Genomic DNA, 16876 nt, shown 5'->3' with positions numbered 1-16876 from the left:
TTTTTCCTAATACAGTAGTGGAATGCTCTCACTCTTGTTAACTCAGTGATCAGTTGCTGTATTGTACATTCTGAGATTGGCTTTGTGAAGTACACCTCTGATGTTGCTAATGTTCTTAAAAGCATTTCCCTGGACCAGTGTATTATTAACGTTTCTGCTTATAAAATTAGATTAAGTTCAACTTATCAAAAGCTTAAGTCATCTTTGGGAGAACATGATGCATGTCTGACACAAATTGCAATATGAATTGGATTTTGTTTTTGTGGAAGTGGAAAGTCCACTGATCTGAGCACAGGATCGTGACCAGGAATACCTGAGTTCAAGTTCTGACTCTAACAGGGGTTCTGTGACTTGGACAAAGGACTGAACCTCTGTCTCACTGTAAAGGGATATCTTCTACTAACCTCAGAGGGTTTTAGTGAAATTTAATTCATATTTTTAAAGAAAACTGTGCCATTCAATTTTAATTCTAGACAGAATACTTTCTATAAAGTTAGAAAATACAGAACTCAAGTGTTTTGCTTCTAAAGAGTTTGTCTGTAAAAATAAATTTTGAAAACCAAATGTAAGTTAGTTTTATAACCTGAACATTCTTTTTCAGGTGAGAGTGCTTTTAATGGAACTTGAGGAAGCCAGAGGCAATCATGTAATTCGTGATGAAGAAGTGAGCTCTGCTGACATAAGTAGCTCTTCTGAAGTAATATCCCAGCATCTAGTCTCCTACAGAAATATTGAGGAACTTCAGCAGCAGAATCAGCGTCTCTTGGTGGCTCTTCGGGAGCTTGGGGAGGCTAGAGAAAAAGAGGAACAAGAAACAACTTCATCTAGGTAAACTTTCCTCCTTCAGCAAAGTTTTCATACTTCCAGTGACAGGACATGAAAGTAAAGGGTTTAATCTGTAGCAGGGTAGATTTAGGTCAGTTATTAGGAAAAACTTTCTAACTATGATGATAGTTAAACTCTGGAATAAGCTTCCAAGGGAGGTTGTGAAATTCCCATCATTGGCAGGTTTTTAAAATCAAGTTGGACAAATACGTGCCAGGATTGTCCCTGGAAAACAGTGGGCTGAACTTGGTGACTTCTTGAGGTCCCTTCCAGCCCTACATTTCTATGGTTGTATGTTAAGCAGAAGAATTTTCATGTTGAGGTTCATATTAATTTACTTGCAAAAGCGATAATTATTTTCAAAAGCATTAGTCAGCCAAAATTTAGGCTTCAGATTAAAATTATTGCTAGGCTTCATATTGCATCTCTTCTTTTTTCCACTGTTTTTCAGTTCAACACACACAAACCTTGCCACCTTCTATATATTCTTCCAAAACTTAGGCACTTTTATAACTTCTTGAAATGGTGCTTCACATTTTCCAAACAGATAAATATGTTGATGGATGAAAACATATGCCAAGCCCCCAGTCTTAATTTGTGCCTTATATTTTGTGTAATAGGAGTTGCAGTGAATGCTAGGTTTTTAACTTTGCCTAAGGATTTCCTTATTTTCTAAAAGAATGTTAATCTATTTAGGCAAAGTGAGTTTAAGATTTTTGGAGTGATAATATTCCCTTAAGTACTTTACGTTTAATAGTTACTCTTTATAGTTGATAACTAATAGATGATTTGTCCAGTAAAGAATAGAGATAACTGTACATTATTTTTATTATTGAGTCTGCAAAAAAAAAAAAAAATTCTACATACATGTCCAAATCATTGTAACTTATTTATGTGCATATTCGTTTGTTTTTCCTAAAGTTAATTTTTTAGGAAAAAATTCAGTCTGAGGCCGCCAAAAAATTTGTTCTGAGAACCCTGATCTAGACCATCTCTGATAGGTTGGTCTAACCTGCTCTTAAAATTTCCAGTGATGGCAATTCCACAGCCTCCCTGAGCAATTTATTCCAGTGCTTAATCATGCTGACAATTAGGAATTTTTTCCTAATGTCCAGCCTAATCTTCTCTTGCTGCAATTTAAGCCCATTGCTTCTTGTCCTATCCTTAGCGGTTAAGAAGAACAATTTTTCTCCCTCCTCCTTGTAACAACCTTTTATGTACTTGAAAACTGTTACCATGTACCCTCTGTCTTCTTTTTTCCAGATTAAAGAAACCGAATTTTTTCACTCTTCCCTCATAGGTCATGTTTTCTAGCCTTTAATCATTTTTGTTGCTCTTCTCTGGACTCTCTCCAATTTGTCCACATCTTTCCTGAAATGTGCCCAGAACTGGATATAATACTCTGGTTGAGGCCTAATCAGCGGGGAGTTAGCAAAAGAATTACTTCTTGCGTCTTGCCTACACTCCTGTTAATATACTCCAAAATGATGTTCGCTTGTTTTGCAACAGTGTTACACTGTTGACTCATATTTAGCTTGTGATTCACTATGACCCCCAGAGCCCTTTCCGCAGTACTCCTTCCTAGGCATCTATTTCCCATTTTGTAAGTGTGTAACTGATTGTTCCTTGCTAAGTGGAGTACTTTACATTTGTCCTTATTGAATTTCACCCTATTTACTTCAGACCGTTTCTCCAGTTTGTCAAGATCATTTTGAATTATCCTATTCTCCAAAGCACTTGCAACCCCTCCCAGCTTGGCATCATCTGCAAACTATGCCATTATCTAATTCATTGATGAAGATATTGAACAGAACCAGACCCAGAACTGATCCCTCCAGAATCATTATGCCCTTCCAGCATGACTGTGAACCTCTGATAACTACTCTGGGAGCGGTTTTCCAACCAGTTATGCACCCACCTTATAGTAGCTCCATCTAGATTGCATTTCCCTAGTTTGTTTATGAGAAGGTCATGTGAGACCATATCAGAAGCTTTACATAAGTCAAGATATACGACATCTACTGCTTCCCCCCATCCACAAGGCTTGTTACCCTGTCAAAGAAAGCTGGTATGTTGGTTTGACATGATTTGTTCTTGAAACCAATCCATGCTGCCTGTTACTTATCACCTTATTATCTTCTAGATGTTTGCAAATTGATTGCTTAATTATTTTCTCCATTATCTATCCAGGTACTGAAGTTAAGCTGACTGGTCTGCAATTCCCCATGTTGTCCTTATTTTCCTTTTTATAGATGGGCACTATATTTGCCCTTTTCCAGTCTTCTGGAATCTCTATTTTCCATGACTTTTCAAAGATAATTGCTAATGGCTCAGGTATCACCTCAGTCAGCTCCTTGAGTACTCTAGGATGCATTTAATCAGGCCCTGGTGACTTGAAGATATCTAAGGTGTCTAAGTAATTTTTAACTTGTTCTTTCCCTATTTTAGTCTCTGATCCTTCCTCATTTTCGCTGGCATTCACTATGTTAGCTGTCCAATCACTATCAGCCTTCTTGGTGAAAACCAAAACAAAGACGTCATTGAGCACCTCTGCCATTTCCACATTTTCTGTTATTGTTTCTTTCCCCCCCCCCCCCCCCGGGCATTAAGTAATGGGCCTACCTTGTCCTTGGTCTTCCTCTCACTTCTAATGTATTTGTAGAATGTTTTCTCGTTACCCTCTAGCTAGTTTGATCTCATTTTGTGGCTTGACCTTTCTAGTTTTGCCCCTACATACTTGTGGTGTTTGTTTATATTCATCCTTTGTAATATGACCTAGTTTCCACTTTTTGTAGGACTCTTCTTTGATTTCCTTGTTAAGCCAGGATGCTCATGGAAGGTGGAAAAAATCCTATCTCTTAAGCGGGTCAGTGATACGGGGACCAATGCCACTCAACTATAGCCTAGAGCAGTGGTAGGCAACCTGCATCCCACAGGCTGCATGGGACCCATCAGAGTAAGCTGATTGCGGGCTGCGAGACATTTTACAGACGTTGACTGTCCATAGGCACGGCTCTCCACAGCTCTCAGTGGCCGTGGGTCACTGTTCACGGCCAGTAAGAGCTGCGGGAAGTAGCGACCAGCGCATCCTTGCAGCCCACTGCTTCCCACAGCTCCCATTGGCCAGAACAGCAAACCGCGGCCATTGGGAGCTACAGGGGGCCATGCCTGCGGATGGTCAACGTCCGCAAAATGTCTCGCAGCCTGCAATCTGCTTGCCCTGATGGGCCCCATGCTGCCTGTGAGATGCAGGTTGCTCACCACTGGCCTAGAGCGTGGCAGGAAATGTGACAGAGACTTGGCACCCTGGCCAACAAATAGTAGTCCAGCTGTGCTCCAAAAAAGTCAAAGCCTAAAAGAGTGCCAGGGGATAGGAAGATCCTCTTGCAAGCAGAGTGCAGGAATATATTTCCTTGTAGTATCCAATTTATCCCATCAATATATGTGGGAAAGAGGTAGCCAATTGATTGGCATATAGCCATCCCTCTGCGTAAGAGGAGGGAATCTCTATTTCCCCAGTCAGATTAATGAGTGGCATAGCTGAACATGTTTTGTGTTTGGTAAATGAACAGTTTAACAAGGTACTATAATTGTACCTAAAAGTTAAAACAACTGAGAGCTCAGATAAGATGAGCAATAGGATATCTGCAGATATGTGACTGTGAGTTATGTTTGCTCACTTTTTTAAAAGAAAATTTGTTTAAGTCCAAGGGCCTTGTCCAGTCCCTGTGTCTTTGCTCAGAACTCCCAGTGATACTAACTAAAGTTCCAAGGATGGAATAAACAGTTTTTAAGGCCTCTTGTTATTAAATAGTTTAAATGCCTCTGTAAAAATGCCACCTTGGCTAATAATCATTGCTTTCTAAATAGAGTTAAAAAGAAAACAAAATCCTGTCTTTTCTCTGTTTCAGAATTTCTGAGCTGCAGAGTCAACTTGAGGAAGCCATCCATGAGTTAGAGAAACTGCGTGAAGCACGTCATGTTCAGCTGCAGCTTGTAGACTCTATAGTTCGTCAGCGTGATATGTACCGCGTACTGTTAGCTCAGACAACTGGAGTTGTCATTCCAGTGCAAGGTTAGGCTTATGTTAGAAACTCATAAGTTTCCACAGTAGTTGATAACTTTCTAAAATGATTTATGGAGAGGATTGCAACCTTTCTTTAGTTTGTCTGTGGTGTTCAGTGTTTATCGTTAGATGGCATATGGAAAATATGAAATATATAAGTTTTTTGCTCTAAGATCTCTTAGCCTGCCCAACACCAAGTGACTGAGATTCAGTCTTCTGTTTGTATATTTGATGGTTTTAAAATGTAGCTTTTATTTTTATAAAGCTTCAAGTATGTTGCCAGATGAGATTTCTTTTACATCAACCCCAAAACGTTCAACTATGCCTCAGGCCATGTCAACTCCTGCTCCAGTATCAATGACTGAGTCTGCAGAGGCAGTAGAGGCTAAGGCTGCCCTTAAACAGGTACACTGAATTTTTTTTAATAAACATTTCAAATAATTTGTTTCTCTTTCACCTTGTAATCTTCTTAACGATTGTTCCTTAATGCTTGCTGTAGCTGCGGGAAGTTTTTGAGAACTACAGAAAAGAAAAGGCAGAGAATGACAAACTGCTAAATGAACAAAATGAAAAACTTCAGGAGCAAGTCACAGACTTGCGGTCGCAGAATGCTAAGATGTCCACCCAACTTGAATTTGCCTCCAAACGGTAAGTTGGTGATTATTGCATTTCCAAGTAGAACTCCATTTTCTTGTCTTATATGTAAGAAAACAAGCTAATTGCTTGGTGTTAGACTATATAGTATGTTTGTTGACATGAACTGCCAATAAAATACCCATGTTTCCAATTGAGTGAGAATGCAGTTGCCACACACAGGCAAATGTAGGTGTGTTTTTACATGGCAACTTTATAATTCCACAAAAAGCCCAAAACAGATAGCATGTTGCTACTCCAAAAAAAAAAAAAATACCAGTGCTACTTAATCCAAAGTGGGAGCTCATAATAAATTCTTTATTTACAAACAAAAACCAAGAAATCCAATGAGGGAACAACCCAAACGTGAAACTTTGGATCCTTTATTTGAAATACAACTTCCTCGATTAAAGCCAAAGAGAGAGAGAAACCTTATATTTTTTTTAAGCCATAGGAGCTTCAGTAAGTGGAAGAGAAGGGTCTGTTTAGCCTGTGTTAATTGGTTGTTATTTGTTAAGAACTAGCCATACTTGAATATTTGAGTTAATATCATGCATCATATTCAGAAACTTAATATGAAATGGAGCAGTGCTTTAGAAAAATCTATTTAATTTGCATTCACTTTTCCAATTCGGCTAACCTTTTACAGGGCTAATATCTCTGTAAAATCATGCGTCAAACTGGTACATGAAAACATAGCATGTTCATATGAGTGTATGCACCCACCTTGTAATTCAGTGCAAGTCATTTAACTCAGGAATATAAACTACTTTTTCTTTTCTTTTCTTTTTTTCCACTTACAGTTATGAGATGCTGCAGGATAACGTTGAGGGATATCGTCGAGAAATAACATCCCTTCAGGAGAGAACACAAAAGCTCACAGCAACAACTCAAAAACAGGAACAGATAATTAACACCATGACCCAGGACTTAAGAGGAGCTAATGAAAAGCTGGCTATGGCAGAGGTGATTGTACAGCCTTTTCATGCAATCTGTGTTCGTGTACACTTCAAATTTAGTATAGTGACAAAGTAAATTTCTATTCCATTGTCTTGAAAACTGTTAGAATTTGAACCAGTGCTTCACACCACCTGAAGTTTTGGAATTCAGTGAAATCTAGTACTAAATCTCTTAACTTCATGCCTTGTGAAAACACTGGCTGTTAAAATGTCAGCGTTGGAACATATCTATCTATCTATCTATCTATCTATCTATATATGAGATATTTTATTTACCATCACAAATACTTACAGACTCAGTAAACTCTTCTAAGGGCTGTTTTCTTCAACTGATGAATAGAGTGAAGCTTTTGCTTTTGGCTAATGTTAGTCAGCTAGCTAAAGTTTTGTAATTCCAGCCTTATTTAATTAGATTGTAACTTGGCTTAAATTTCAGAAATGTAACATTTAGAAGAGTACTTGACTGGCTTTGGTTTCTTATCTTAATTGTTTGTTTTTCAAGAAGTTATACAGTAGGTAAATATTGCCCAAATTAACTAATGCACAGATTTGCTGTTAAGATGCTAAATTTTCATTTGTAATCTGCTCTTTTAAAGGTGAGAGCAGAGAACTTGAAAAAAGAGAAGGATATCTTGAAGATGGCTGAAGCTCGTCTGACCCAGCAACGAGAATCTTTATTAGCTGAGCAAAGGGGACAAAATTTACTGCTTACTAATCTGCGAACTATTCAGGTATAATCAAATGTCATCTTTTTTCTTGGATGCAAAACCCATGTGAACTGGAGACAGTCTTTTCAGCTGATAACACTAAATGTGTAACACTTACTTTGTCAGATCTTTCAAGAATTAGTATAATGATTTGGCATGTAGTATTCGAAGCTTTAAAAATACTGGTGAAAATAGCATCTTTCAAGATATTATCCAGTGCTTGATGAAATCATTGATTTCAGTAAGCATTGAATCAGGCCGTTAAACAGCAATCATTGTTTCAAGTCAAATAAACATTCATTACTTGAAAATATTACTTAGCAATTTCATCAGTGAGCAATAATACTATCATCAGTATGGACTTCGTTTTTATGCACTTTTCAAAAGACAAGAAATTATTCTCCTTCCATTGAAAATATAACCATTAAAATGCAAGTGACTGTAAATTGTGGATCAGATCAAAAAAGCGATTACTTGTTTCATTAACTCTGACAAACTTGATTCTGGTCATTACCTGCCCTACTAATTTTGTTTTCCTGTTACACTGTGGTGTGTTTAATATTTCATTCATAAATAATTGCTTAAGATAACATTCCTAGCAAATTCATCATTAATTTTTCATGGTGGTAATAAGTTCTGCTGTATATGCCAATCAATTGGCTGGCTACCTCTTGATACAGCATACTGTGTGGTGTGTAATTTTTTTTTTGAGGGGGTGAGGGTAACAGGAATGGTGTGGAGTTAACTCATACTAAGTGATTAGGATTTCTTCACTTGTCTGAATTATTCCACGTGGTAGCAATTGCATTTTGTGCTTTTATCAGGTGATATTGGAGAGGTCCGAGACAGAGACTAAACAAAGACTCAACAACCAGGTAGAGAAACTAGAGCGTGAGATATCCCAGCTAAAGAAAAAACTAGAGAATGAGGTGGAACAAAGGCACGTGCTTACCAAAAACCAAGATGTGAGTACTTGTAAGCAATTTTTTCTAATTGATGTTTAAGAGAAAAATAAATGAAATTGCTTACCAGCTTGCAAGATCTGCTTAATCATTATATTGTTGTCTTGTATTAATTATATTGAATTTTCATGCAATGTGTCAGGTATTGCAGACTCAAGAACGCTGCCTTTACAGGTTCATCTGTTGGATACTAAGAGACAACTTGAGACTGAAATGAACCGTCATCTTAACACGAAGGAACTGCTTAAGAATGCCCAAAAAGAGACTGCCACATTGAAACAGCAGCTGAATAATACTGAAGCTCAATTAGCCTCCCAGACATCACAGCAGGCTCCTGGGAAAGGTAAAGTGAAATGGTGACTTATTGAAACATTTACCAGTTTGAAAGCTGCCTGATGAAGGAGGAGACTAGAGTGATTTATGTCCAGTGTTGTGTGTAAATCTAGGAATACAGTCTCTGAAATCAGAAAACCCCATTCTGATTACTCCAACATGTTCAGATACAGTTTGACCAATATGACCTATAAAAGAATTCAGATGGACCAGACTTAAAAACAGGACAAATCAATAGGTCTCCTACGTAGACTTGAAAGTTTACCTTTATGTGAAATGCTATTTCTTAAATACATCTGATCTTCTAATTCTTCATCCTCACCATCCTAATTAATTGCTCTGGGTAATGGGTGGAAATTGCTGAACTTGCATTTTATGTCACAATTGCAATGTAAGTTTGTGGGTGAAATCTTGGTTCCGCAAAAGCTAATATCAGAACTTCCATTTACTTCACTAGGGCCAGTGTTTTACTTTATATCTTTTAAAGCAGCAGATTTTGTGATGTGTACTTTCAACAGATAGCGACGAACTTTTTTTTTTTAAAGTCCTGATTTCATGTATGCTTTGGTTGTGTGTTTAAGATACAGGATTTTATGATGTTTTGGTTACGAATTTATTTTAATTTGTTTCACTGTGCAACATTTAGAACTACATCTTCGTATTTTTAGCAATAGTTACAGATGAGAAAGGACTTGCCTCATGAGCTATTACTTTTTATTTAGTGCTTAGGATTTTCTAAAAGAAAAATCCTTTTGGCTTGAAATTTCTCATGTTTGTTCTTAGCCTTAAAGGAAAACTTCTAATCATTGGGAAATAATTTGGTTTGACTGTTTTTAAGAAATTTATGAACCTTGAAACTTCTTACTTGTTAAAAACAAACTTTTTTATTCCTATAATACCCCAAAAATTCTGTGTTTAAAAAATACTCAAATTTAATGTGTACATTCTCCTCCAAATATGAAAGAGCACTTTATCTTTTAAAAATAAATGTTTACAGAGATGGTAAAATTATAAGTAGAGACCCATGACATTTGTTAAAACCTTTTATAGTTTTTCATTTAGTTTTGGGAAATTTTTTGTTACTTTGTTTTATCCATCCCAGCAGGAGTAGCAGAGGAGCCTTCCATGGGGCGGTAGGAGGCTGGGGAGGTTCTCATGTCCCATGGGAGGCCTTGTGGGGTTTCAGGGTGAGCCCACCCAACATTTGCCTTGCAGCAGCAGTGGTTCTTGCCCCATGAGGCTGAGTCCTGCTTCCTGTTCCAGGCATTGTGACCTGCTGGACAGAGTTACAACACCACTCAAGTTTTATCTGGCCATCATGGCAGTAGGAGGGCAGTTGGACCAAATTTGAGCAAATAGTACTGCAAGTTTGGGTTGCAACGCTACTCACTCAGATTTGGCCTGGAGACCCCATCACGTCATGATAGACAGATGGTTGGGCCAAGCCTGAGGAGCACTGCGACCCCATGTAGGAACTGGGCCCAGCCCTGTGGGGCAGGTGCACCCCTGCAGGGTGAGGTATTGGGGGCGAGGAGGGGAAGGGCACAGTTGCTTTATTCTGTTTTATATATGTTGTTCATTGTATTTTGTCTGACTTCATATTTGTGGAAATCACAGGGCTCTAATTATAAGGCTAGTCTTACCAGACTACCCTCATGTGTACTGTCTCATCTCACTTCTCCCTTGCAGCACCACAAAAATTAATATGTACAGCGAGGGTAATGTCTGGTGAAATTAAGTTGCTTCCTGTGAAAATCACCAAGCAATGCCACTGCTCATCTTATCTTCAGAAGATATAACTGGGACATAATTTACATCTTAAAGACTGAGTTCTAATTTATTAAATTTATGCATTGTTATATCTTAGGACAGTCTAGTGCAAATGAGGATGTGGATGATCTTGTTAGTCGACTAAGACAAGCTGAGGAACAAGTTAATGACCTGAAGGAAAGACTGAAGACTTCTACTAGTAATGTGGAACAGTACAGAGCTATGGTTCTTAGTCTAGAAGAATCCCTTAATAAAGAAAAACAGGTAAGTGTCAATATGTATTTAGCCATTAACATTATTTGCTAAACATAACAGTGTACATCTTGGTCATATTTTTCACTGTATTAGGACTCTTACTTATCAGGAGTTGTGCAACCTGTGTTTCATGGGATGTCACAATCAGAAGCAAGTATTTTGCAGTGCCTATTAGAATCTGGTGAAATTATACCATTTCTTTTTAGTACTTACTGTCAATAGACTTTCAAGCAAACTGCACATTCAGTCTTCCTGCATACTTTAGTGCCCATATGTTAATATAACTGAACTGTAGGTTTGAGGAAAGGCTGACTCCTTGCCTGTCTCCAAGTTCTCTACTAGAAAGTGGCCTCAGCCCTCACAGGACCTTTGAAAATATTGGCGTTGCATGTGAATCAGATTTAATTTATGTCAGTCATTCTATATAATCACTTTTTATCCTAACAGAGTAAACTTTTCAAATATGCAAAAGAATACTTTCTAGGCACACTTCAAGCGTGAAGGCAAATATCCATATCCTATTTGTAAAAAACATCACTGCCTAAACTGCAAATGCAGCCCAATATTATAAATTGTCAGTTTGTCTTTTAGATTCTTGATTTGTCAAAGTAGAGAATGCCCAAGTAGAACTTTGATCACCAGAAAAAATGTATCGTTTTTACTAAAATTGTGGCATCCAACAGATCAAGTACATGTTGCTCTGTGTTCAGCATCCAGTCCTCTTCCTCTCCAATAGTTATTGCAAACATTTCATTGAGGCATGAGTTTTATACATTTCACAAACTTTAATATGTAATAAGATATTTCAGCTGATATATATGCAAACTAGTTATCTGAAACTGCTCTTCAAAAATGCCCCCAGTGGGATGTTGAAAATATCCCGAGTTATTGAAAAATACCATTAGCTATACTTTCCAATGTCCCCCATGACATTTGGCTAACTGAGATTGAGAATCCATTTTTTGGCTTTAAATGAGTATTGCAAGAATGTGAAACATAAAATGTGAATCTTTATAAGGAAAGTATGGAACACAAACAGATCTCATGTACCCTGTAGAGTGTGTGGATCTAAATTTTTATTGACGGCTTGACCTTTTGTCTTTTTTTTTTTTTTTGTAAAGGTGACAGAGGAAGTTCGGGCTACTGTTGAGGCCCGTTTGAAGGATTCTTCTGAGTATCAAGCACAGCTAGAAAAGAAGCTGATGGAGGCAGAGAAGGAAAAGCAAGAACTTCAGGATGAGAAACGTAAAGCTATAGAGAGCATGGAGCAACAGGTATAGAGTGCTGAACGTTCTCCTTCCTTGTGTCTACAAGAATATGTTTGCAGTTAGTCTTTAATTGTAGTTTTCATTTTAACTTCTATGCAGAAAAGGAAAGCAATGCAGTCTCCAATGCTAATTTGTTGTACCTTTCACAAAAGGTTTTACAGGAGTGTAACTCAATTAGAATGATGCTGTATTAAAATATATAAATACATATATAAAACTCTTATCCACTCAGTCCTTCACTGTTTCTCTTATCTTATACTTTGATCAGTGCTTGAAGGAAAGAGTCAGCACGCTAGCAAAACCAAGCTGCAGTGTTTGTGCATGTATGCCAAAATCAGGGCATCCAGACCCTTTAATTTTTCCATTTTATATTTGGAAAATGGCTGATTTTCTTCCTCTTGGAGTTGAAATTAACAAGACCTGTGCAACCAGCATCACTCATGTGAACTCAGCGGGGAAAGCATAGTTAACTGTTTCTGAAAAGGGAGCTCAGAAGACCTGAATTCGCACAAAAATGGCTCTATTACATTAATAAGCCAAAATCTAAATCGCACCAGATTATAATCATTTAAAATTCCTCCTTTGGCTCTAAATTATTCATATCTTATACCTCTTCGTGTTGCTTCTTTTAAACACTATGTTATAGTACTTAATAAAGTACATTGTCATGTTCAATTTTATTTCCTTCCTATAGCTATCTGAACTGAAGAAGAGTCTCTCTAATGTGCAATCTGAAGTCCAGGAAGCTCTTCAAAGAGCAGGCACAGCAATAAATAATGAACAGCAAGCCAGGCGTGACTGTCAGGAGCAAGTAAGTTTTGGTTTTAGTTATAAATGGCCAGATGAAGATTGTTTGTTTGTTAGTTTTGTCTCTGTCTGGAGCCAAGGACAGGTTTAACTTTCAGTGCAGTTGGTCAGAGAAATTAGTGGAAATAGAAGTGTTACAGGAGCAGTTCGTCCATTCCTATGACATGATTGTTTCCTAGACTGTATTTCCCGGTGCTTTATTGCCTTGACGTAATCTAAATTTTAAATAACTAGAGTGTTAATTAAATAGACTTTGAATATAAAATCCTGCACTTGTATATTGCCCCAGTGTGGACCTTCCGCAGCGGGGAGAGGCGTCCCTCCCTCGGCCCTGGCCAGCCTCACTGGAGCTGCCGCGGCCAGGAATAGGTGCCACTTCCCCAGCCCCAAGCTTCTGCGGCAGGGGAGGTCTGGGAGAATTCTCTCTTCCCACCGCAGCCTCAGGGCAGCCTGTACCCCAAACCCCTCGTCCCTGCTCCAGCCCTCTGCTCCACCCCCACCATATGAATTTTGTTATGTGCACCAATATGAAGGTGTTTGACATATCACCTCCATATTGGTGCACATAACATTCATTCCATACACGGACGTAAAAAAATTAGAGGGAACATTGGTTGTGGGATGTACTTAACTGATCTTAATGGATTCTTTCTTAACTCTCCAGAAAGAGGTGAAAACTGAAGTTCTTACCAGTATATACTAGGGGAAGATCTCTTCCCAAACCCAATTTTGACAATTACTTAGAGTGCATGCTAGCAGCAATAACTGTAGCAAGACATTTTTGCCAATACTCTGAGAAGATAAGTTTGGTGTCAAGTAACTGCTGGTTTTTACAGTGAATCCTAGTCACGCTTATTTTTCTGCATCTGAGAATTCCAGTAACTCTTTCAGAAAACTCCATTGTGTAGTTAATATAGACTGTTTAATTGCCAGGGATTTTCATGTGTCAGATAATAAGATTGATTCAATCTTTTGCTGGTCCTTCCCCCCCTTTTTGTATTGAACTCTCTCCATAGTTGCAATCAGCAGAAGTATTTAAACAAGCTCCTATCCCTCTCGATGCAGAATTTAAAGGAAGAGTACTGGTGATAGGGCATGTGAAAAGGGGATTTCATCCAGCTGGCTGCCAGATCGTTAATATTTAGGGATATATTCAAATTTGCATGTGTGTTTTCTCAGGCTTTTGAGAATCACATGGGTTAAGGGATAGGGACACTTTGAGGAGGTGGTATAGATTTTATTATTGGTGGCTTATTTTGTTTATCGGGATTGATCTACAAGCGAAGACAAGTCTAATATTGGGAAATTTCCCTTTTTGTATTTATGTAACTTTTGAACAAGTTTGTAACGCTATGGAGGGTATGTGATGTACTTGAAGAAATAACGAAGTACACTGTTTCTCACAGGCAAAGATAGCTTCAGAAGCTCAAAATAAGTATGAGCGGGAATTAATGCTTCATGCAGCTGATGTAGAGGCCTTGCAGGCTGCTAAAAGTCAAGTTGCTAAGAATTCAGCAATAAGGCAGCAGTTAGAGGAAGCTACTCAAAAAGCTGAATCTGCACTTCTGGAATGCAAGGCCTCATGGGAGGAGCGGGAGAGAATGTTAAAGGTAGGATTTTTCTGGCTCCAGTGACTTTTCTGAAGTGTATCGATATCTGTAGTGTTCAGACCCATGCAAATTAAAATTCATCATGACGAAACAGAAAAATATTTCTGTCGTAGGATGAAGCTTCAAAGCTTGGGTCTCGCTGTGAAGACTTAGAAAAACAAAACCGATTATTACATGAGCAACTAGAAAATCTAAGTAACAAGATGGTGACCTCTGTGAAGGAATCTGTGCCAAGTGCATTGAATGTTTCGCTCAATGAAGAAGGCAAATCACAAGAACAAATCTTAGAAATTCTCAGGTAATTTCAGTTGCTGAACTGGTTAGTTCACCTTCATTTTCTTTTTTGGAAAACACAGAAAATTTCAAAATTAAACTGGATTAATTTTTAACTGATATTAGGTATGGTGAGAGCCTTTTGCCCTGCTTCAGTAGTAGCAGAGACAGGTGGAATTACAACTGCTGAATTGTCCCAAGTATCATAGGGAAAAGATGTAAGGCAGAGACTTGTCTGGAGAGCCTGGTGCCTCCTGGTAAATGTTGGTGGCAAGAACATTCTACAGAGTGACATCTTCCCAGAGTAGGCTCAAGTGTTTTTGTTTCCTTTATTTATTGGTAGATATTAGGATTTGCTTTTGGGTTTCTTCAACCAACTGCCATTTTTATTTTCTTTTAGCAGCAGACATCATTCTGACATGGGCGTCTAGATTTAAAACTCCTTCTTACTCTTGAGTTCAAATGACCTCCTTTCTTATAGATTTATACGCCGAGAGAAGGAGATTGCAGAAACAAGATTTGAAGTGGCCCAGGTGGAGAGCTTGCGTTATCGTCAAAGGGTGGATCACCTGGAAAGGGAGCTCCAGGAGTTGCATGATAGTCTGAACGCAGAGAGAGAAAAGGTGCAGGTATGTACATGAACTGTTGGTTACACTTTCAACAACTAGCTTAAATGTCTTCCTCTGTATTCAAGTCTTTTCCAACTGCATATTTCTGTGCTGCAGCTGGGAGTGTGTTTCTGAGCTTGGATAGACAGAAGGTACTAGCTTAGCTCAAGCTAGCTTGCTAAAAATAGCAGTGTAGCCGATGATAGTACAGGCAGCGGCTCAGGCTCCCAGTCAGAGCCTGAAGCCAGCCAGACCCCTGAATATGTACTTAGACAGCTAGCCTGAGCCACCCATCTGTGCTATCCTCAGCTATGCTGCTATTTATAGCAGTATTTTTAGAGCTCTGTTTGAGCTAGCATGTGTCTGTCTACCTGAGCTGGGACGCATGCCTCTCATCTGCAGTGCAAACATAAGCTAAAAGCTAAGAAGTGTGCAAGAGTCCATTGTATTTGGATTGGGATTGATATTTGTCCAGTTGCACTAACTTTGCTCCTAGCCCGATGAACTTGCTCTCAAAAGCAAGATAGCAATTATGCCTCAAGAACTTGTTTTAAGATGAATAGTTGTGCAGAACAGATATTTAGGAAACAGTCAAAAGAAATGTTTGGAGAAATGGTACAGAGAATCACATGGGGGAAGCCTGCTATTTTCAGGGTTTTAAACAATGTATTTATTTCTTCAGCTAACTCTCTTTTTAAAAAGTGTTTACATGAGTTTATGTACACTGTGGTAGTTTTCTAAAATCGAATACCAATGAACGTTGTTTGAATGTTTATGTCCAAAGAAAGCTAAACCAGTTTGGATGATTTTCTTTGACCTAACAGATAACAGCAAAAACAATTGCTCAGCACGAAGAATTAATGAAAAAGACGGAAACCATGAATGTGTTGATAGAAACCAACAAGATGCTGAGAGAAGAGAAAGAGAGGTTAGAACAAGAACTACAACAAATGCAGGCAAAGGTTAGTGTTAAGACTTATGCACAGAGTTCTCAGACACTTGGTATTTGAAAGAGAACTGGAATGAATCAACATCTGGGTTTGTTAGACATATATCACTAATTGCAGTAACTGTATGCTTAAAACTTGATTATAAATAATGTGGGTGACAATCATTTCAGACACAACTGAGTCGGGAGGGATAGCTCAGTGGTTTGAGCACTGGCCTGCTAAACTCAGGGTTGTGAGTTCAATCCTTGAGGGGGCCACTTAGGGATCTGGGGCAGAAATCAGTACTTGGGCCTGCTAGTGAAGGCAGGGGGCTGGACTTGATGACCTTTCAGGGTCCCTTCCAGTTCTGTGAGATAGGATTTTCAATATAATTAAGATGTCAGAGGACAAGGCCCTGTATACTATGCAGAAAGTTTCAAGCAGCTTTAAATAAAGTAGAAAAATCAGTAGATACTCTTGTTTCAGAGTAGCAGCCGTGTTAGTCTGAATCTGCAAAAAGAACAGGAGTACTTGTGGCACCTTAGAGACTAACAAATTTATTTGAGCATAAGCTTTCGTTGGCTACAGCCCACTTCATCGGATGTATAGAATGGAACATATAGTAAGGAGAGATATACAACTCCCACCTTTTCTTGTGCTCTGTATGTGTCTATACATCTCCTTCCTGTATGTTCCATTCTATGCATCTGATGAAGTGGGTGGTAGCCCACGAAAGCTTATGCTCAAATAAATTTGTTGGTCTCTAAGGTGCCACAAGTACTCTGTTTTTTTTGTAGATACTCTTGGTTAACAATATGCTGTTGATCAGGACTGTCATTAAAATAAAAGAAAGATAAAGGGATGGACTGAA

General features: G+C 38.4%; 1 protein-coding gene across 4 annotated transcripts in view; it reads left to right on the top strand.

Moving 5' to 3' along the window:
- Positions 1-16876, top strand: part of TPR (translocated promoter region, nuclear basket protein) — a 73654-nt gene that overhangs the window by 24010 nt on the left and 32768 nt on the right. For all 4 annotated transcript variants that reach the window (XM_050961353.1, XM_050961351.1, XM_050961350.1 and 1 more), the window contains exons 14-28: positions 602-828; positions 4737-4900; positions 5157-5296; positions 5391-5539; positions 6328-6490; positions 7080-7214; positions 8015-8155; positions 8327-8495; positions 10353-10519; positions 11632-11784; positions 12473-12589; positions 13992-14195; positions 14309-14493; positions 14950-15097; positions 15901-16038. In XM_050961353.1, the coding sequence (XP_050817310.1) occupies positions 602-828; positions 4737-4900; positions 5157-5296; positions 5391-5539; positions 6328-6490; positions 7080-7214; positions 8015-8155; positions 8327-8495; positions 10353-10519; positions 11632-11784; positions 12473-12589; positions 13992-14195; positions 14309-14493; positions 14950-15097; positions 15901-16038 (2400 nt within the window). The remainder of the gene's footprint in view (positions 1-601; positions 829-4736; positions 4901-5156; positions 5297-5390; positions 5540-6327; positions 6491-7079; positions 7215-8014; positions 8156-8326; positions 8496-10352; positions 10520-11631; positions 11785-12472; positions 12590-13991; positions 14196-14308; positions 14494-14949; positions 15098-15900; positions 16039-16876) is intronic.

The sequence above is a fragment of the Gopherus flavomarginatus genome, chromosome 7 (genome assembly GCF_025201925.1).
Source record: "Gopherus flavomarginatus isolate rGopFla2 chromosome 7, rGopFla2.mat.asm, whole genome shotgun sequence".
NCBI lineage: Eukaryota > Metazoa > Chordata > Testudines > Testudinidae > Gopherus > Gopherus flavomarginatus.
Note: the sequence above shows the minus strand (reverse complement) of the source record. Positions and strands in the feature narration are given on the sequence as shown.